A 22,627-nucleotide genomic window follows, 5' to 3' on the forward strand; every position below is an offset into this window, starting at 1 on the left:
TCTATGATACGAACATTTTTCATTCTGTCTTATACAGAAAGTTCGTCAATTGCTATTGATGAGTGAGTCTTGGAGCAGCAAAATATGTGTTACACATAGTCGTATCCTTTAATTGCGTCGACTTAGTAGCTTTAATATTTTATATGGGCAAAGTGCCACACGTATTAATTTTAACTTAATACGTTTACTCGTTCAGCCAGCCTTTGTGACCGAACGGTTCTAGGCGCTTCAGTCCGGAACCGCGCAGCTGCTACGGTCGCAGGTTCGCATCCTGCCTCGGGCATCGATGTGTGTGACGTCCTTAGTTTCGTTAGGTTTAAGTAGTTGTAAGTCTAGGGGACTGATGACCTCAGATGAAAAGTCCCTTAGTGCTCAGAGCCATTTGAACCATTTTTGAACCTTTACTCGTTCACCGAGCGAGGTGGTGCAGTACTTAGCATACTACACTTGCATGCTGTAGGAAGAAGCATTTCCGTAAGACGAAGGTTCAAACCCGCGTCCGGCCATCCTGATTTAGGTTTTCCGTGTTTTCCCTAATCCCCCTCATGCAAATACCGACATAGTTCTCTAGAAAGGACACAGCTGACTTCTTTCTTTGTCCTTCCTTCATCCTTCGATCATCTCGCTGTTTCGTCGTCCCCCCCCCCCCCCCCTCGCAAATCAACCTTTACCCGTTCCTGCGAAAAAATGGGTCTTAGACAGACAGGTAGACAAACAAGAACATGATCCTATAACGATTCAGTTCTTACCTACCGAGTTGTGGAACCGTACTAATGTGAAATCATAAACAAGTATGATGGGGCTGACAATCAAGTGTACTGGCAAGACGTTTTTCGATCGGTCAAGACGACCAGAGAACCAGCCGGTGTGGCCGAGCGGTTCTAGGTGCTGCAGTCTGGAACCGTGCGATCGCTACGGTCGCAGGTTCGAATCCTGCCTCGGGCATGGATGTGTGTGACGTCCTTAGTTTAGTTAGGTTTAAGTAGTTGTAAGTGTAGGGGACTGATGACCTCAGAAGTTAAGTATTATATTGTATTGTTTGGGGGAAGAGACCAAACAGCGAGGTCATTGGTCTCATCGGAGTAGCGAAGGACAGGGAGGGAAGTCGGCCGTGCCCTTTCAGAAGAAGCATCCCGGCATTTGCCTGGAGCGATTTAGGGAAATCACGGAGAACTTAAATCAGGATGGCCGGACGCGGGATTGAACCGTCGTCCTCCCGAATGCGAGTCCAAGAAGATAAGTCCCATAGTGCTCAGAGTCATCTGAACCATCGTCAAGACGACTAAAGGCAGAAGGGCGGCGGAAAACTTCGAGGGAGAGGTCTGTTTTTACCATTCCTTGCACCACCTCTGGCAGTCATTCTTCGTAGCAGTCTGCTGTACTTGAGGTGAAACTTTAAGCACAGCGGTGCAACTGGACGGGAGCGACGGCGGGCGGCGCACCGCAGCGGCCTATGCTCCTCCCGGCCGGCCACCCTCGGACATTGCTTATTCCGGTCGGGGGCGGCCGGCCTTGGTATTCCCCACATGCTCGCGCGCCAACTCCTCCACCTCGCGGAGAAGAGTGCCGCTGCCGGCCGGCGGGCGCAGTTTAACGAACAGTTAATTAACTTGAGCCTCTCCGGCCACGGCCGGGTTTGAAAAATTGGCTGCGCGCGCCGAGCAACGCCCAGCCGCCCCCGGCATGGCGAGAGGACAGGCAGTGGGGGCGTCAGCGGGGGCGGCTGCAGCAGCCGTGTCGGCGGAACAACGCGCGCCTCTCGCCGACTGACAGCGCGATGGACGACGTGCCAGTGCGCAGTGAACCGGCCCGTACCTCACTCAGTGTACTAAATACTACTCTCTTTCGCAGTTTGTCACATAGCAAATTCGAACAGTATCCTGGGGTAACTGCTCAGCTTACGCAAAACTTGCCTTCAGTGACATAAATTATCTCGATACTTTCTAAAAGGAATATAAGCTCCCTCAATAAACATTAATACCAAAAAAGTGACGCATTGACGCATCCGAGCAGGTCGGAAATCGGTAGACAGACAAGCAAATGATTACAACTTAAAAATAAAAAGATGATTTATTCAAGACAAACAGGTTCACAAACCGAACGAGTCAATACCGCGTGGTCCACCTCTTGCACTTACGCATGCAGTTATTCGGCTTGCCATTGATTGATGTAGCTGTTGGGTGTCCTCCTGGGGGATATCGTGCAAAATTCAGACCAACTGGCACGTTAGATTCTCAAAATCCCGAACTTGGTGAATGGCCCTGTCATAGTCCCCCAACGGTCTCAATTGGACAACACCGGGCGTCAGTGACGGATTAGATAGGGTTTGGCAAGCACGAAGGCAGCAGTAGAAACTCTCACCGTGTGCTGGCGGGCATTATCTAGCTGAAATGTAAGCACATGAAGGACAACAAGAGACTGGGTTAAAAAAAATGGTTCAAATGGGTCTGAGCACTTTGAGACTTAACATCTGAGATCATTAGTCCCCATGAACTTAAAACTAACCTAAGGACATTACACACATCCATGCCCGAGGCAGGATTCGAACCTACGACCGTAGTGGTCGCGCGGTTCCAGACTGAAGCGCCTAGAACCGCTCGGCCACCTCGGCCGGCTGAGACTGGGCCCAGAATATCGTTGTTCTATAAGGGTACCGTGGATTACAACCAAAGGGGTATTCCTATGAATGGAAATGACACCACAGACCATCACTCCTGGTTGTCGAGCGGTTTCGCGGACGACAGACAGGTCGGTATCCAACATTTGTCAGGAATCTCTCGAGACACGTCTTCGCTGGTTATTGGGGGCAGTTCAAAGCAGGACATATCACTGAAGACTCTGGGCTGAATAGAATAAATAGATAAATAGATAGCCTTATGCACCAACTGGACAGAATATGGCATGCTATCGCTCAAGAGGACATCCAACAACTCTATCAATAAATGTCAAGCCGGATAACTGGCTGCATAAGGGCCAAAGATGGACTAATGTGCTATTGACTATTTGTGAAGTTCTCTTGGATAAATTATCCAGTTTCTCTAAAACTGCAACAATTTGTTTTTCTGTTAATGTATGTTGCATCTACCGGTATCTGTGCCATTCTCATATTTCCTTCTTTTTTCTCTCGAGAGCGTGTTCTCCTACAACTGATTGTAGGTGGATCTAGTTTGAACATTTAAACATAAGTAACTTCGACCAACAGGAAACGTTATACAACTATCACATCATAGGACAATTATCCATAAGTGGAAACTTGTTCTGCCAGAGCGACGTGGAGCAGCTGTTTTACGGGCTTCGTATTCTCGTCCGACCATTCACATTTACATTTTCCACTGTTTTCTTAAAGCTGTTGACGCAATTTCCTGTATTGCTTCTGACATATATTCACTGTGCTCTATGTCTACCCCCCCCCCCCCCCCCCCAACCACTCACACACACACACGTATACATACGTGTGAATGTCCTTGTTTACATTAAATTTTAAAATTTTCTTCCAGGATGACAATCCGGTCCTGGCCGGCAGACAAACGTTACTAATTGCGTTAGTGCTTTGAGGAAAAAGGAAATGCACTCGTGTGAAAAATTTCAGGACGAAAGTAACTTCAGCGCTTGATGTGTCACTGGCAAGTAACATACCTCAGTGAAACCTGGATCATGTTTTATTTAAAGAGCCGGCCGAGGTGGCCAAGCAGTTCTAGGCGCTTCAGTCCGGAACCGCGCGACTGCTACGGTCGCAGGTTCGAATCCTGCCTCGGGCATGGATGTGTGTCATGTCCTTAGGTTAGTTAGGTTTAGGTAGTTCTAAGTTCTAGGGGACTGGTGACCACAGAAGTTAAGTCCCAGAGTGCTCAGAGGCATTTTATTTAAAGAGCACGACAGATTTCGTAATGTTGGTTACTTCATCAAGTGAATATAGTAATAAACCGTGAAATGATAGTATTAAATAATAATTTTGGGTCAAAGTAACGTCAGATCATTGCCAAAAGTAGCTGAAAGTAATTAAAATAAAACGTGTCAGTTACCAATATTTACAGTTACAACATAATACTGGAGTACTGTTGATATTGGACTTTCTTCAGATTCCTAGAATGTCACTTGATTCTAAATGTCATGTTGCAACCCACGATAGACTAATGTGCATTGCCTTGTTAGTCGTCGTTCCCTCTCTCACCTTTGCGTCTTTCGTACTGTGTGATACTTTACGGGTAGCCTTAGTTTTAGTTTCCTCGAAGAGTTTTAACATTTTTGATAGTTTTCCACATTATGACACTTATGATTTTCATTCTCGAGAGTTTGATATTTTTGAATATATATATATATATATATATATATATATATATATATATATATATATATATATATATATATATATATATACAGGGTGAGTCACCTAACATTACCGATGGATATATTTCGTAAACCACATCAAATACTGACGAATCGATTCCACAGACCGAACGTGAGGAGAGGGGCTAGTGTAATTGGTTAATACAAACCATAAAAAAATGCACGGAAGTATGTTTTTTAACACAAACCTATGTTTTCTTAAATGGAACCCCGTTAGTTTTTTTAGCACTTCTGAACATATAAAAAAATACGTAATCAGTGCCGTTTGTTGCATTGTAAAATGTTAATTACATCCGGAGATATTGTAACCGAAAGTTGACGCTTGAGTACCACTCCTCCGCTGTTCGATGGTGTGTATCGGAGAGCACCGAATTACGTAGGGATCCAAAGGGAACGGTGATGGACCTTAGGTACAGAAGAGACTGGAACAGCAAATTACGTCCACATGCTAACACCTTTTTATTGGTCTTTTACACTGATGCACATGTACATTACCATGAGGGGTGAGGTACACGTACACACGTGGTTTCCGATTTCAATTACGGAGTGGAATAGAGTGTGTCGCGACATGTCAGGCCAATAGATGTTCAATGTGGTGGCCATCATTTGCTGCACACAATTGCAATCTCTGGCGTAATGAATGTCCTACACGCCGCACTACATCTTGTGTAATGTCGCCGCAGGCTGCCACAATACGTTGTTTCATATCCTCTGGGGTTGTAGGCACATCACGGTACACATTCTCCTTTAACGTACCCCACAGAAAGAAGTCCAGAGGTGTAAGATCAGGAGAACGGGCTGGCCAATTTATGCGTCCTCCACGTCGTATGAAACGCCCGTCGAACATCCTGTCAAGGGTCAGCCTAGTGTAAATTGCGGAATGTGCAGGTGCATTTTCGAGCAACGTTGGCAGATCATTCTGTAGAAACGCGATGTATGTTGCAGCTGTTTGGGCCCCTGCAATGAAGTGAGGACCAATGAGGTAGTCGTCAATGATTCCGCACCATACATTTACAGTCCACGGTCGTTGTCGCTCTACCTGTCTGAGCCAGCGAGGATTGTCCACGGACCAGTAATGCATGTTCCGTAGATTCACTGCCCCGTGGTTTGTGAAACCCGCTTCATCGGTAAACAGGTAGAACTGCAACGCATTCTCTGTTAATGCCCATTGACAGCATTGCACTCGATGATTAAAGTCATCACCATGTAATTGCTGATGTAGCGACACATGAAACGGGAGAAAGCGGTGACGATGCAGTATGCGCATGACACTACTTTGACTCAGTCCACCGGCTCTCCCAATGTCCCGTGTACTGATGTGTGGGTTCATGGCAACAGCAGCTACACACCAACTGCACCCGCTTCTCCTGTGACAGGCCTATTACGGACCCGTTTGCGTGCTACGACCATACCTGTTGCATACAGTTGGCGGTAGATGTTTTGCAATGTGTGGCACGTTGGATGCTCTCTGTTCGGGTACCGTTCTGGATACACCCTGCAGGCTCCAGCTGCATTTTGTCGACACTTGCCATAGATGAGCATTATCTCCGCCTTTTCAGAGTTCGAATACACCATGGTCACAGTTCCTACAACACTACACTATCACAGACGTCTGGTAACACGGTGTACTACAGTTGGTCTGCGTGCGGAGACGAATGCAGAATAACAATAGCAGCAAGCGCTACATGCGGACACTGCGACAGCTAGACCAAACCACAACAGCGCACTACAGCCACACTCGTAAACACGGTCGTCATCGTAAACATGTCCCTGCAGATGCTGCTCGCCGACCGTGGCCCGTGTTTGTTACAACACGCAACTGAACGTCGGAGGTTTCAAGCGTCAACTTTAGGTTACAATATCTCCGGATGTAATTAACATTTTACAATGCAACAAACGGCACTGATTACGTATTTGTTTATATGTTCGGATATGCTAACAGAACTAACATGGTTCCATTTAAAAAAACGTTGGTTTGTGTTAAAAAACATACTTCCGTGCATTTTTGTATGGTTTGTATTACACAATTACACTTGCCCCTCTCCTCACGTTCGGTCTGTGGAATCGGTTCGACAGTATTTGATGTGGTTTACGAAATATATCCAGCGGTAACGTTGGGTGATTGGTTCAAATGGCTTTGAGCACTATGGGAGTCAACTGCTGAGGTCATTAGTCCCCTAGAACTTAGAACTAGTTAAACCTAACTAACCTAAGGACATCACAACCATCCATGCCCGAGACAGGATTCGAACCTGCGACCGTAGCGGTCTTGCGGTTCCAGACTGCAGCGCCTTTAACCGCACGGCCACTTCGGCCGGCAACGTTGGGTGACTCACCTTATATATATATAGGGTGAGTCACCCAACGTTGCCGGCCGAAGTGGCCTTTCGGACATTGATGACCTGCCGCCGCTTAGAATTAAATTAGAATTATATTAATACCTCCAGCTGTTGACGGGTGTTGATATATGTCAATGGAGAGAGGTGAAAATGTGTGCCCCACCCGGGATCTCCTGCTTACATAACAGACGGTCTATCCACCTGAGCCAGGAAGGGCACAGAGTAGAGCGCGACTGCAGGGACTATCTCGCGCACGCCTCCAGCGCAACTCACATTCTCACCATTTCGATAAAAGTATTTAGTTCTGACAATACCGGCCATGACCTTCTTCTTCTGTTCGGATGCACACATATTCCGCGAACTCTTACGGGACTTGGTAAGACTGTCTTCCACGAGTAATGAGTGTGTTGGGGTGGGACCCTACGAATGTAGTGTGTGCACATACAAGGTGAGAAAGTGGGTCTCGCAGGAGGCGTGCGCGAGATGGTCCCTGCAGTCGCGCTATCTTCTGTGCCCTCGGTGGTTCAGATGGATAGAGCGTCTGCCATGTAAGTAGGAGATCGCGGGTTCGAATCCCGGTCGGGACACACATTTTCACCAGTCCCGGTTGACATATATCAACGCCCGTCGACAGCTGGAGGTATTAATATAATTCTAATTACATAAAGACATGGTCGCCCGCGAAGGAACCCCTGCGTTAAAGTTTTACTTAAACAGTTAAACGTTGTAGTTTCGGCTACAGTTAAACAAGACAGCTCGGCAGTGCTGTGGCAGCCAGCACGCCTCAGTGGCTGGCGCCAGCTCCCACGGCGACGCGGGCGGCTGCTGCTGGCGTAGCGCCTCTCAGGCCGACCCTCCCGCCGCTCCGTCGGCCGGGTCCAATCAATGTGCCCGCTGCCGCCTTGCGCTGAAAGATTTATTCGCTCGCTTTATGGAGGAGTAATAAGTCCCTTTAGTAGCTGCTGTTTTATTTATACTCCCCTAAATTTTCTCCTGGCTGCAGTCGTAAAAATACGGTTTCTGTTACCGGAGGATCCAGCACAGGCGAGGAAATATTTAATACCTGTTTCGTATCTGTCTAAAGTGGGTACACAATGTTGTGACAGTTTATTACGTCTTTCAGAGATGTTTTCCACTTTTCTATTCGCTTTGCCTGCTGCCTCAATCGTTGTGTGGCTGCGTGTCGGATAGCTGTAAGTCGAATAAACGTGAAAGAGTGAATTTTTGCGTGCCGTACGAAGTCATATTGCGTTATCTCACGTACTGGGCCACGATTCGCTGAAATAATGTAAGAACTACCTGTCCTTTTCTCCTTTTTATCGTTCTGTTAGAAAACGCTTGAGTATTAACTTTGTGTTCTGCCTTACGGCAGGTCTTGTAATGGGGGAAGCCTCGTCAGAGAGGTCCACGCATGAGCGCCTAAGGATGTGATTCCAGCGGTGGTTACCCGTTGTCTTCCACTGATCATAATGAAATGATAATGAGGACAACACAACACCCAGTTCCCGAGCGGAGAAAATCTCCGTCCCAGCCGGGAATCGAACGTGGGCCCCTTGGCGTGACAGACCGCCGCGCTAACCACTCAGCTATCGGGGCGGACTGATTATTAAAGCACGTTATTCTAATATTAATGTTTGAGTTACTTAAATGTCAGTGTTCGACGACATGTCATGCCACCAACAAATTTTTACCAACTTATCAGACAAACATTTCCGCATTCATTTTGTGGCTGACTGAATTTCTGCTAATTTCATTCTACGCCACAAGCTTGTGTAATGAAAACAGCTCCAAAATTTAAAGTTCCAGTACAAGATAGTCACTGAGCTCGCCAACTGAAAAATCAATTAAATTGATATACTGAAAACACGTTTTCGTGTAACTGTTGAAGTCAGAGACACACTAATGGCAAATGCGATTTAATAATAAAACTGATTGTAAAAGCTCATTGCTTCAGCACAGAAAATTATAATTTAAAACACTATTAGCCAGTACCTTTCTTAGTACCGTCACGATCACATGGAACCAGAGAAACAAATAAATAGATAGTGACAAGTTAAGGTAGCTCACTATCAGCTATTGTTGTAAAGTAACATATGCAGTGTTATCCCCCAGTGTAGCAGTATTGAAAATAAATGGAAGACTTAAAAATGTACGTATCTGAAACTCTTTTTAGCGTGTCAGCCCTATTCAGACTTCGCAACTTATCTCTTAAAGAATATAGGATTGGAAGGAATTTTAAAATCTTGTGCAACGAAAAACTCAATGTGTAGAGGATATTGCGGGTTGGAAATTAATGCATAGATGGATAGAAAAGAAACGTATTTTCAGAGTACTAGGCCACTGCTGCGCCTTTTCATAGACCGAAATAATTCGAATAAAAGTTCAGGAGTTATATTTAACTTATCCCAAAGGATCCGAACCATAATTTGTTGATTTTTTGAAGTGTATATGATGCTCCTACACATTATGGCCCTTCGTCGCAGACTGGACAAGTAATAAAAACTTAAATAAAACTATGATTATATGAGGCACATACGCATAAGGAGAACCATGTTTCCTGTACGAGCTAATATCAGACGTGTAATATCTTGAGGCAACTGAGCATTCCGCCAGTGAAGATCATTACATGTAGTGAATCTGAGGTATTTAATAAGTGTTGTGGACGCACTGACGGGGATTGAGTGGTTTGCTAGTTATGACAACAGTATGTAAGACTTTACCTTCCTAGTTTACCCGTTATTTGACTATAGAAACTACACACTAACTTTGGAAAACGTATAAAAGGGATAAGATCAGGTTAGTGATGAAAGCAACAAACGATCCTCAGAACAAAATCTGAAAATGCAACCAAGCTCCATCAACTTTATGTGCAAAATTGCACACTCCGGTACTGCCACCTTTCCATTTCGAGCTACAGCGGAAAAAGGGTACATACCTCTCTTTTCTGAGAGGCCACAAGTGACTTTGTCAGTGGTCGTGACGTTCATTGGGACTCCAGTGACTTCCAAGAAAAACAACAGAAGTGACAATCAGTAACCTAAGCTAGTAGTTATCGTATCGGCGTTCAAATTTGTGTAAAGACATACATCATAGAGGTCAGTGGTCGGAGCGAGTCTATGATACCCTTTCTTACGAAATCTTACTAAGTACTTAAAAGTCGAAGCCAAAATCTTTTAAAACGTTAAAGTCATTGTTTCCATTTGACTATTCACTACTTTATTTCCTAATGATATTTCCTATTTACCTATGCAAATCTACGATCAATTACTAATAAATTAGGAGGCGTTATTGAATTATTTTTATCAATTAGAATCTTAATAATTTTACTATTTTACAACAAAACACCGTTATCAATGCCTTCACAAGGCTGTACAAGCTCTAAAATAAACTTTGCTGATAAAGTTATAAACAGCCGATGATGAAACGCCGAAGTTAATACTTCATAAATTCACTGCTGGGGTATCCTATGTAAAGAAATGATCGCAATCTCTCGATTTAATTTGCAAATTTCGTTACATTGTGGGTGTAAAATAATGGAATATTATATAGTGGCTGTTGAACAGTGGAGTAGTCCATAATAAATTGAAATTGTTCCCACATTCCTGATTCACGAAACTAAAACTTTCGTCACAATTTGTCACAAAATATGTTTTGACGATACCTAGATAATAAACGTGTTATATGATATTTTATAGGGAGACCGTTAGCTAATAATTGTTTCCATTTACAGGCAGACGAATAAGGAATCTGGATTCGAATGGAATTCCGAAAGCCGTGGAGGAGTTCAGCAACGGTAAGTAAAGCACATCCTTAACGTTTTCCATACTAACTTGCATGTGAAAGTCTTTCACGGATGAACGCCACACCAGACGTTTGCTGATACTATTACAGAAAGTGTGTTTGTTTCTTTAAACGTATAACTTCGATTCCATCGATCATGCAATATTTGCTTATCCTCTAATGCTCTCTGCACGGCACAATTTGTAAAGTTACCTCTAGAATAAGCTGACTCGTCATATTCTGAATGTCTTCTTACATCTTCAGCCATAAAATAACCTAATGTTGAGTTACCTTCAAACCAGTTAATGTTACATTCCTGTCATTATATATTATTAATTGCTTTTGATGCCTATGATTTCGTTCGATAGTGCTTAATAGTCGGCTAGTGTATATGCGAGGCTGATATAGTACTTGCCCTTTGGTAGTAATGAAAGTTTCGTCTCCCACCTGGCCAGTTACGTTATGTTACATTATAACAATTCTCAACCATATGGATCGTCTTTACCAGTTTCACGAAACAGATTGGACAGTTTCGTGCCATCGAGTTTTCTATCGATGAGGTATACCGTACTAACGCTAAGGCTTATTTCGAACTGTGAGATGAATTTCGATTCAGTTTATTACCGTCATCTCACAGATGCAAAGTCTACAGAGCAGCGCAATGGAAGAAGGTAAACACAATGGTTTACACATCGACTAAATCCATTCCCCAAACCGTCGGCTTGGGGGAAGAAAATGACACTTATCTGCAGCAAACAGAAATAACATTGATACCAAAATGGATTGAATATGGAATCACACAAGTAGAAACAGTAACTAGGTTTAAGGGTGACGGTGAAATTGAAAAAAGTGTATGATAACAATGATTAACTCGTGAAATGTGTCGCAAGGGCGACAATCATAATGGATACTGAAATGCACCCCACAATGAACCACGGACATTGCCGTTGATGGGATTGCTTGCGTGCCTCAGAGATACAGACAGCCGTACAGTAGGTGCAGGGGTATTTGTTGAGAGGCCAGATAAACGTGTGGTTCCTGAAGGGGAGCTGCAGCCTTTTCAGTAGTTGCAGCGGCCACAGGCTGTGTGTTCTGACTTTGTAACATCAATCAAAACGACCTTACAGTCCTGGTACTGCGAAGGGATGAAAACGAGGGGAAACTACAGCCGTAATGTTTCCGCGAGGATACGCAGCTCTACTGCATGGTTAATGATGGTACCATCCTCTTGGGTAAAACATCTCGAGGCTAAAATAGTCCCACATTGGATCTCCGGATGAGAACTACTCAGGAGGATGCTGTCATCTGGAGAAACAAAACTGGCATTCTACGGATCGGAACATTGAATGTTACATCACTCAATGTGGTACATAAGCTGGAAAATTTAGGAAGTGAAATGGATAGGGTGAAGTTGGATATGGTGGGAATTAGTGACGTTCAGTGACTTCTAGTCAGGTAAACACAGGGTTATAAATACAAGATCAAACAGGAGTAATGTAGGGGTAGGTTTAGTAACGAATAAGAAAATAGGAATGCCGGTAAGCTACTGTGAAAAGCACAGTGAAACCATGATAGCCAAGACAGACACCAAGCCCACACCCACCTCAGTAGTCAATGTTTATAAGCCAACTAGCTCCGCAGATGAAGATATTGAAGAAATGTATAATCAGATAAAATAATTTACTCAAAGAGTTAAGGGAGACGAAAATTTAATTGTGATGGGGGACTGGAGTTCGATAGCCGGAAAAGGAAGGTAAGGAAAAATAGTAGATGAATATGGTCTGGGTGAAAGGACTGGAAGAGGAAGCCGCCTTGTAGAATTTTGCAGAGAGCAAAATTTAATCATCGCTAACACTTGGGTTAGGAACCATGAAAGAAAGTTGTATACGTGGAAGAGATCTGTAGACACTGGAAGATTTCAGATTGGTTGTAGATGATAAGACAGTGGTTTTGGCACCAGATTTTAAATTGTAAGACATCACCAGTGACAATATCGACTCTGACCAAAATTTGTTTGTTATGAAGCGTAGTTTAACACTAAAGAAATTGCAAAAAGGTAGCAATTTAAGGATATGTGACCGGGATAAGTTAATGGAACCAAAGGTTGTTGAGAGTTTCAGAGGGAGCGTTAGGGAACAATTCACTAGAACAGGAGAAAAGAATACAGTGAAAGAAGAATGGGTAGCTTCCAAAGACGAAATTGTGAAGGCAGCTGAATGTCAAACACATAAAACGACAAGGTCTAGTAGAAATCCTTGGGTGACACAAGAGATACGGAATTTAATTAATGAAAGGAGAAAATTTAAAAACGCATCAAATGAAGAAGAAGGTTAAAGGGGAATACAAATATCTAAGAAAAAGGAGATTGACAGGAAATGCAAAATGGCTAAACAGGGATAGCTAGAGGACTAATGTAAGGATTTAGAAGCATATATCACTTTGGGAAAGGGTATATACTGCCTAAAGAAAAGTTAAAGAGTTAGTTGCAGAAAAGAAACGCGGGGGTATGAATATCAAGAGCTCATATGATAAACTAGTCCTAAGCAAAGAAGAGAAAGCTTAAAGGTGGAAGAAATATACAAAGGGTATATACAAGGGAGATGAATTTGCAGGCAATATTGTAGAAATTGAAGAGGACATAGATGAAGATGAGATGAAGACATAATACTGTTAGAAGAATTTGACAAAGCACTGAAAGATTTAAGTCGAAAGAAGATCCCGGATTTGAAGACATTTCGTCAGACCTACTGATAACCTTGGAAGAACCAGCTACGACAAAACTCTTCCATCTGGTGTGTAAGGTGTATAAGACAGACAAAATACCGTCCGACTTCAAGAACAAGACAATCATTCGTATTCCGAAGAAACCTGGTGCTGCCAGGTATTACAAGAGTCGAGGGGCATGAGCAGGAAGCAGTGATAGAAAAGAGAGTGGGACATGGTTGCAGCCTGTCCCTGGTGTTATTAAATCTGTATACTGAGCAAGTACTAAAGGAAACCAAAGAAAAATGTGGAGAAGGAATTAAAGTTCAGGGAGAAGAAATAAAATCTTTGAGATTTGCCAATGACACCGTAGTTCTGTCAGAGACAGCAAAAGACTTGGAAGAGCAGTTGAACGGAATGGATTGTATGTTGAAAAGTGGATCAACAAAAGCAAAACAATGTTAATTGAATGTAGTTGGACTAAATCAGACGAACTGAGGAAATTAGATTAGGTAACGAGACACTAAATGTAATACATGAGTTTTGCTATTGAGGTAATAAAATAACGGTTGATAGCCGAAGTACAGAGGATGCAAAATGTAGACTGTCAATGGCAAGAAAAGCGTTTCTGCAGAACAGATATTTGTTAACATCGAATATAGGCTTACGTGTTAGGAATTCCTTTCTGAAAGTATCTATATGGATTGTAGCTATGTCTGGAAACGAAACATGGACGAAAAACAGTCCAGATAAGAGGAGAATATAAGCTTTTGAAATGTGGTGTACAGAATAATGATGAAGGTTAGATGGGTAGAGCACGAAACTAATTAATAGGTACTGAATAGAATTGAGGAGGAAAAAAAAAGAAATATATGGCACAACTTGACCAGAAGCTGGGATCAGTCAAGAGGACATTTAAAGTCTTCAAGGGGTCACCATTTTATTACTGGAGATGTGAGTGGGGATAAAAGTCATAGAGGATGACCAAGAAACGAATACTGTAAGCGGATTCTAAGGATGTAAGTTGCAACAGTTATTCTGGGTTGCAGAGGCTTGCACAGGATAGAGTAGAATGTACAGCTGCGTCAAACCGTCCTCGGACTGACGACGACAACAACAGCAACAACTGAAATGCAGTAATCGGTGAAAGTAGTGAACACGAAACAACGGTAAACGTCGATGTTGGGTAGTACAACTAGATTAATAGACTTCTATGATTGGCATTTGCTTGATGAAGACTGTTTCCATGAATTCCTTTGGAAAGAAGTATAATTGGAAGACGCTAGGGGAGAAAAAAATATAATACACTGGCTAATTTCCTGAAGTATGCAACCCACCACATTGCACCGTATTTTCTGCATTGTTGATCCATACTAGTTGGGTTCGGCGTGGCACTATTCAAACGCAGGATCTCCGAAGTCAATAGTGTGAAAGTGCTGACACACACTAAACGGCTCCTCCGGGTTGCTTCCAGTCCGACACTCTGGAGAATCGGGATAGTTGACGCTATCTATTAGAGGGCGGACTGTGGAGGCCTCCAGGTGGCGCAAGAGACTGCATCAGCGCTCAGGCTAGCATAAAAGTCAGAACAGGAGTCGAGGCACAGCACAGTGCTGGTACAGATACGCCCTGTATGACTTAAGGATTGGTCAGGTACGACGTTGGTTGACGAGAGACAAGTCCCGAATGCAAGCGACCATCAGCCAGGCTGGAGGCGCAGATATACCTATTGGGCTAGCGTTATTGTGTCAAAAAGCCACGTATGCCTGAAAAATGTTACCTACGCATTGCTATGGTGCACCGTTCACGATGCTAACGTAGCAGTATTACAGGCCCTGCTACTAGAATTCCGAAACTGGCAGCCAAGTTGTCTAGCTACCGCGACTCAGTCTAGCGACTGACATAACAATTCCGAGAGTCGTTGCCGGTGCGTGATACTCGTCTTCAGTCTCTGGCAGTTTAGATCTTTTTGAGGTGACTGTCCTTACACTGTGTGACACGGCTGCAAATGGTACACCAGTCCATAGAGACATGCTGGAGAGTTCCCTTTTATAGCCAAATAAATGAGTCTACTTCATCGATGGTTTGTTCATACACAGGTCCTAACACTAACGCTCCTTTGTCGCATTGTACACGGCGATCCATCTTATTGTCCTAATTTCGTACAGCCATCTGGCATACGCACCTTTCATTGCCATCATTTACATCAATGATGGAGAATCAGTGACTATTTCGTACCAGTTCTACACCATCTGTCACTCCAAGGCAAACAGTGTGCCCTTTTAAGACGTGCATCACATACTTCCGATAGATAAAATGGAACTCGGTCACTGACAAGGTCATTGTTGACAAGGGAGGTGATAGGTAGATCACCATTGTAGGAGTATATGATAACAATGCAAGTAGAAGTTCAGACCAAATGGAACACAATCTCACAGTAAAAGGCACCCAAATTGTAGCGTTAACATACATTGTGCCTCCTCTGGAGACAACGCATTCAATTTTGCATGCAAACGATCATAAAGGTGCCGAATGGCATCCTGCGGAAGAGGAGGAGGAGGAGATTAGTGTGTAACGTCCCATCGACAACGAGGTCATTAGAGACGGAGCACAAGCTCGGGTTAGGGAAGGATGGGGAAGGAAATCGGCCGTGCCCTTTCAAAGGAACCATCCCGGAATTTGCCTGAAGTGATATAGGGAAATCACGGAAAACCTAAATCAGGATGGCCGTACGCGGGATTGAACCGTCGTCCTTCCGAATGCGAGTCCAGTGTGCTAACCACTGCTCCACCTCGCTCGGTCCTGCGGAAGATTTTTCTAGTATGTTCTGCCCCGTTGTTGCAATTAGGCAATGGTTCTGGCGAGCCCTGGAGAACGGGTAAGCTGCCACTTCATCATGAGCCTTACGTTTTCAACTGGTGAGAGATTTGGTGATCTTGCTGGCCAGGGCAGTTATCGTACACCGTGTAGAGCACGTAGCGTCGCAGCGGCCGTGTTTATCTTGCTGAATAAGCTCACAACATTCGCGTAGAAGAAATGATAGTACCATTGGGATGACGGTCTGTGCAATGTAGAGGGATTTGGTTACTTTACTCTCCAGAAACACCAAATACACTCCTGGAAATTGAAATAAGAACACCGTGAATCCATTGTCCCAGGAAGGGGAAACTTTATTGACACATTCCTGGGGTCAGATACATCACATGATCACACTGACAGAACCACAGGCACACAGACACAGGCAACAGAGCATGCACAATGTCGGCACTAGTACAGTGTATATCCACCTTTCGCAGCAATGCAGGCTGCTATTCTCCCATGGAGACGATCGTAGAGATGCTGGATGTAGTCCTGTGGAACGACTTGCCATGCCATTTCCACCTGGCGCCTCAGTTGGACCAGCGTTCGTGCTGGACGTGCAGACCGCGTGAGACGACGCTTCATCCAGTCCCAAACATGCTCAATGGGGGACAGATCCGGAGATCTTGCTGGCCAGGGTAGTTGACTTACACCTTCTAGAGCACGTTGGGTGGCACGGGATACATGCGAACGTGCATTGTCCTGTTGGAACAGCAAGTTCCCTTGCCGGTCTAGGAATGGTAGAACGATGGGTTCGATGACGGTTTGGATGTACCGTGCACTATTCAGTGTCCCCTCGACGATCACCAGTGGTGTACAGCCAGTGTAGGAGATCGCTCCCCACACCATGATGCCGGGTGTTGGCCCTGTGTGCCTCGGTCGTATGCAGTCCTGATTGTGGCGCTCCCCTGCATAGCGCCAAACACGCATACGACCATCATTGGCACCAAGGCAGAAGCGACTCTCATCGCTGAAGACGACACGTCTCCATTCGTCCCTCCATTCACGCCTGTCGCGACACCACTGGAGGCGGGCTGCACGATGTTGGGGCGTGAGCGGAAGACGGCCTAACGGTGTGCGGGACCGTAGTCCAGCTTCATGAAGACGGTTGCGAATGGTCCTCGCCGATACCCCAGGAGCAACAGTGTCCCTAATTTGCTGGGAAGTGGCGGTGCGGTCCCCTACGGCACTGCGTAGGATCCTACGGTCTTGGCGTGCATCCGTGCGTCGCTGCGGTCCGGTCCCAGGTCGACGGGCACGTGCACCTTCCGCCGACCACTGGCGACAACATCGATGTACTGTGGAGACCTCACGCCCCACGTGTTGAGCAATTCGGCGGTACGTCCACCCGGCCTCCCGCATGCCCACTATACGCCCTCGTTCAAAGTCCGTCAACTGCACATACGGTTCACGTCCACGCTGTCGCGGCATGCTACCAGTGTTAAAGACTGCGATGGAGCTCCGTATGCCACGGCAAACTGGCTGACACTGACGGCGGCGGTGCACAAATGCTGCGCAGCTAGCGCCATTCGACGGCCAACACCGCGGTTCCTGGTGTGTCCGCTGTGCCGTGCGTGTGATCATTGCTTGTACAGCCCTCTCGCAGTGTCCGGAACAAGTATGGTGGGTCTGACACACCGGTGTCATTGTGTTCTTTTTTCCATTTCCAGGAGTGTATGACCGCGAGCTGTAACTGACGGCGCACAATACCTAACCTTGGATGGGCCTGAGTGTCGTGGGCGAACGCACTGTGGAAGAGGCATCTCACCAGGTCTGCCATACTGCGTACAGACGGAACCTACTTTCATCAGTGAAGACAACAGAGAGTCATTTTACTTCCCAGTCAACACTTTCACGACACAAGAATAGCAGTATTTGGTGGTGTCGTGATCTCAGAATTTGCATGGCAAGAGGCACACGTCATCTTACTCCTGCTCCAAGCAGATGGTTCAGCAATGATCCCTGATGACACGGCAGGTGCAACGCCTGCCCGGGATTCGTCCATGTACGATGTACCGTCGGCCACCGCTGCTCGTGCAGTGCGGCGATCTCGACGTTCGTCTGTACTACGCGGACGTCGATAATCTGGTCTACAGATATGGGAATCTTCCACAGAGCACTGTCGATACCTGTGACCAATGATACATTGCGCCCTGCATTGCAGCGATATGTCCATCCAGCTTGCAAGATCCCCTCGCTTCTAATCTGATACTGTTATTACTCAGCTTAGCCGCGAGTCCGTAGAGGGTGGTATATGTGACGTACAGTATAACTGGTCAGCATTTCCACCCGGAATTTGCGAGTGTAGGTCGCCTTGGTGTGTCGTGTCGTCGGATTTCCTGCTACCTGTGCGCGGTGCAGCTCTCGTAAATGTCGTCCCGTGCAGATTCTTCATTGGCGCATTGGATGTCTCTGTCGGTGGAAGTTAACTATCGGAACTTGCTGTCGATCAACTTTGGGGTATCTATTTACTCGAAATTAACATCCAGAATGCCATAATATCACATTTATTCCTATTAGATCAATAATGAAACACTCATGTCACATACTACTCGTAACCGAGAGCATGGCTACCATCGAACAAGACAGGAAGAGCTCTTAACGCCGACTGCCGACTTTGGGGCGCAGTCCGTATCTCTTACTAGTTTCGTCACCGTTCGTGGATTTCCGATCAAGTTCGTACTTACTAAGATATGCATTTGTTAATGAACGGGTGTGAATTTTAACGAGGCAAAATTATGATAAATAGTTTTAAACATCTAGAGGCTCCTCCTAGTATCCATTTGTCATAAATGACTTTAATTATTAAATATAAATAAACAAAATGGGTGACTTTGGCGCCAAGATGGGGGTACCTCCCGTCTTGTATATTTCCCAGGCTGACGCCTGTTGCTACGGTCCAGCGCCGAGGCCCACCCCACTACGCGCGACATATGGTCGCTTCGTCACCTAGCCAGCCAGCGTGGGAAATGCTCGCCAACTCATGGCCGGCTACGGACTACAGCATTTCCTAACTATCGTGAATACATCAATAAGACAGAATAATTTATTAAAACCGGTAAAAATGTCTTCCTCACGTAAGAGGCACCTTACAAGCAACCCACAGGCCCCTTAATGAGACCCCATTCAAATGGCTGACGCTGTTAAACAAGAGTACGTACTCAGCGGTGGGGCACGGTCGTATCCTAGAACGAATATTGCAAACACTGTTCATTTCAAAACTAAGAACAGTTATTGGCTGCAGAGTCGAACCTTAGGGTGTACAGGCAGTCCTCGTGCGCCCTCTGACTGCCGTATACTGTGACAAGTGAATTACTACGCTACAAATCCTCAGCCACTGGAGCCACTGAACACAGTCCTTGAGGCTACTGCACGTTTTTCTTAGATTTTGTGCAGTGAGCCTACTTAACAGTAGTCATTTGGAGTTACACAGACAAAAGATGTTAATGTTGACAGGACGGGCGGTATTCACTACGCAGGCACAGTTGCCGAGAGCATCGGACGCGGAGCACAGCCCCAATCGCGGTGTGCGCGCCGGCTGCGGACCTTTGTGTGCGGCGCTTGTTACAGGGCGGCTTATCAGCGACCGGCTTACCGGCTGCGGCTTTGCCGGCCGCTCCTCCCTAATGAATGGTTCGCAGAGCGGCCTTCCAGAGGCGCACGGGCGGCGGCCAACACGCGGGCGCGACCGGTCGCCGCCAAGCCCAGCTGTGCCGGCGCGCGGCCCAGCTCGCTCTTTGTGGCAAATGCCCCGTTTTTTCTGCTCGCCACAAGCGTTCACACACATACACTCAGCACCGACTTGTCCTCCCTACCGACAAGTAAATTGCATCTTCCAAGTATAGCTGTGTTTTATGGGCAACATTTTGGTTTCATCCTGCTAAATCAGAAAAAAGAGGTAGGAGAGAGGGAAAAAAAGAAAGTGAACAAAATTACCTCCATCGGAGACGCGCTGAGTAACGAAGGGATTTGCAGCGAGCTTATTTATGCTCCAAGTATTGTGTTTCGCCACTGTCGCCCGAACAGCCAGTTCTTTAACCGTGGGTTTTATATCTTCCCTATATATTCTACATCGGTGGCCGCCCTGCCAGGAGCGTTTTACACTCCCTGTCTCTTCTCTTTCTGTTTCACTTTACATCGTGGCTTTAGCCAAGATTATTCCTTAATTCTATTAATTCTGCTTCCAATTTTATCGCGCTGCTAGCAATACTCGAAACGAGAACACTGCTCTCTGCTTTATTGGAAACTACCTTTTTGCTAGCGGCTTAGCCCACGTACGCATATGTCATATATATATATTTCACGTAGTTACATATTTGTACAGTATTTCACTGTATCTGTAGCGAATTTTGTCACGCACTTCAATATGCAGGCTGAGAAAGTTGGTAAGAAATGGCTCTGAGCACTATGGGACTTAACTTCTGAGGTCATTAGTCCCCTAGAACTTAGAACTACTTAAACCTAACTAACCTAAGGACATCACACACGTCCATCTCCGAGGCAGGATTCGAACTTGCGACCGTAGCTGTTGCTCGGTTCCAGACTGTAGCGCCTAGAACCGCTCGGCCACTCTGGCCGGGAAAGCTGGTAAATCTGCCCGGCTTAGTAGTATGCAAGAAGTTGCTGACAGGAAAGAGATACCAACGGGTCGTTTAAGAATAATTTTACATGTCACCCACTGTCACCCTCGCCAACGCTGCTTTAGACAGTAGGGATATTTCACTCCCGCAGTGTTTTTATGAATTTCTGTATTGACTTCTTTTAATTACTGCAGAAGTTATGCTTCTATGCCAACCGCTTTTCATCCCCACCCTTACAGGTGGTAGGGGATTCTTACCCCAACTATAATTGTTTCAAGATACTAATATGTATACCAATTTTTGTTGAAATCAGGAAACTGCTTTAGGAGATGTGAAACGTACTTATATATTTAAAAGTATACAGAGGTACATTAATGAATTGACCGGCATCGTTGTAGCTAACCTTGTTTCTCCAATGCTGTCAATGAGGAATATAAGAAGGAACGTGGAGGAGGTGTTGCTAAAGCACTTGACCAGAATGAAGGACGTACTAGGACTAAGCAAACATGTTTCTGATTCTTTGGTTTCATTATATAACTCTAGAGGAACAGTGAAGTCGTCCTACGTGTAGGTTTTTGTAGCTATACTCTGTCGCTTACATGTACGTTGATAATAAAAACCAAGGTGCCACTGTCCACACTACTCCCAGTCAAACATACAGTGTGTCTCGTCTGTGACAGTCCTCCTGTGAGGCTGAGTGCACGATACAGTTTTCTCTCCTGTATAGGTATTTTCGTGGTGATGTCATGAATTGTCGGAGAACGGCAGATCCCTTTTCGGACAGGCGGCTTGCTGTGAAACTGGAGCGGGAGCAGTGACGGGGCTAGAATTTGAACTCTGATACGCTCTTGTTCGAACTTTCGAACGAACATAATTCCGAACAAACTCTGCAGTGGAACGCGACTTATATCCCGGTGCACAGCGATACTAAACTCCACAATATTTTACCGTGACGTGAAACATAGATCCCCCCCCATGTTAGCAATCTCAGCAGCAGGAGGCTAGAATTTGCAGGCGGGCTCGCCTAGTATAGCGCTTTGGCCGTCCCATGTAGCTTGTGTTGCTTGGGGAAGTCTAGCTTTAACGAGTTGCGATTCACAGGCATCTACACTGTGCGACACAATTGAAGGATAACTTTTCGAAACCCCGTAACTGATTCCCATTCCGGCGCATAAGGTTGAAATTCAGATCAGTGGTGCCTACAGCCTTCCTCTGCAATGATACAAAAGTGTGGCGCTCTGCAACTTAGCCCTCGAGCTCGGCGGTGCTTCAAACATCAAGACGTTGAAACATGCGAGAAATATGGCCAGAGGGCACGTATATGGTGAGTTCATGATGTCACATTGGCACCAATTTTCACCAAATCGTGCCCAACGCCGCCATGGACATATCATGTGATGAGAAGTTCCTCGCAACTCCTCGAACACACATTTCATCCATTCTTCTGGTGTCTTTGCAGTAGAGGTCAGAACTGCGACGTCTAGCGTTGAAATCACCATGTTTTTTGGTGAACTGTAGAAAAAGCATTTCAGACACACCACCATTCGAAATCGAGGGCCGGCATAAAGGTCGTCAATGAAACCATCCGTCACTTTGGGGTACTGAGTCCCACAAATTTCGCGGTCGAAAGCGACAATTCGCAGTGGTATGAGAACACGTTGACGTTCTTGACAACCTTTGACACTGCTGACACCCTGGGCGACTCAGCCCTACTCCAAGGACATTGTGGGCCAGCAATCCCATTGTACATGATAGCGCTGCTTTGGAGTGGAGTACGATTACAATGTTTACTCTAGTATACAGCGTGGATACCCGTGGTCTAGGGCTAGCGTCTTTGATTCATAATCAAAACGTCTTCGGTCCCGGGTTCGATCCCCGCCACTGCCTAAATTTTGATAAATAATCAGCATTGGTGGCCAAGACTTCCGGCATAAGAAGTCAGCCTCATTCTGCCAACGGCCTTGTCAAAGAGGGCGGAGGAGCGGATAGAGGTTCAGGGCACCCTCTGGTCCTAGGGGT

At 45.5% G+C, this 22,627-nt stretch overlaps 1 protein-coding gene across 1 annotated transcript in view; it reads left to right on the forward strand.

Annotated features, from left to right (window-relative positions):
- LOC124776951 (neurotrimin-like) overlaps nucleotides 1-22,627 on the forward strand; it is a 1,187,890-nt gene that overhangs the window by 202,317 nt on the left and 962,946 nt on the right. Inside the window, exon 3 of the mRNA XM_047252183.1 lies at nucleotides 10,417-10,479. Coding sequence (XP_047108139.1) covers nucleotides 10,417-10,479 — 63 coding nt within the window. The remainder of the gene's footprint in view (nucleotides 1-10,416; nucleotides 10,480-22,627) is intronic.

Source organism: Schistocerca piceifrons, chromosome 1 (assembly GCF_021461385.2).
Source record: "Schistocerca piceifrons isolate TAMUIC-IGC-003096 chromosome 1, iqSchPice1.1, whole genome shotgun sequence".
Lineage (NCBI taxonomy): Eukaryota > Metazoa > Arthropoda > Insecta > Orthoptera > Acrididae > Schistocerca > Schistocerca piceifrons.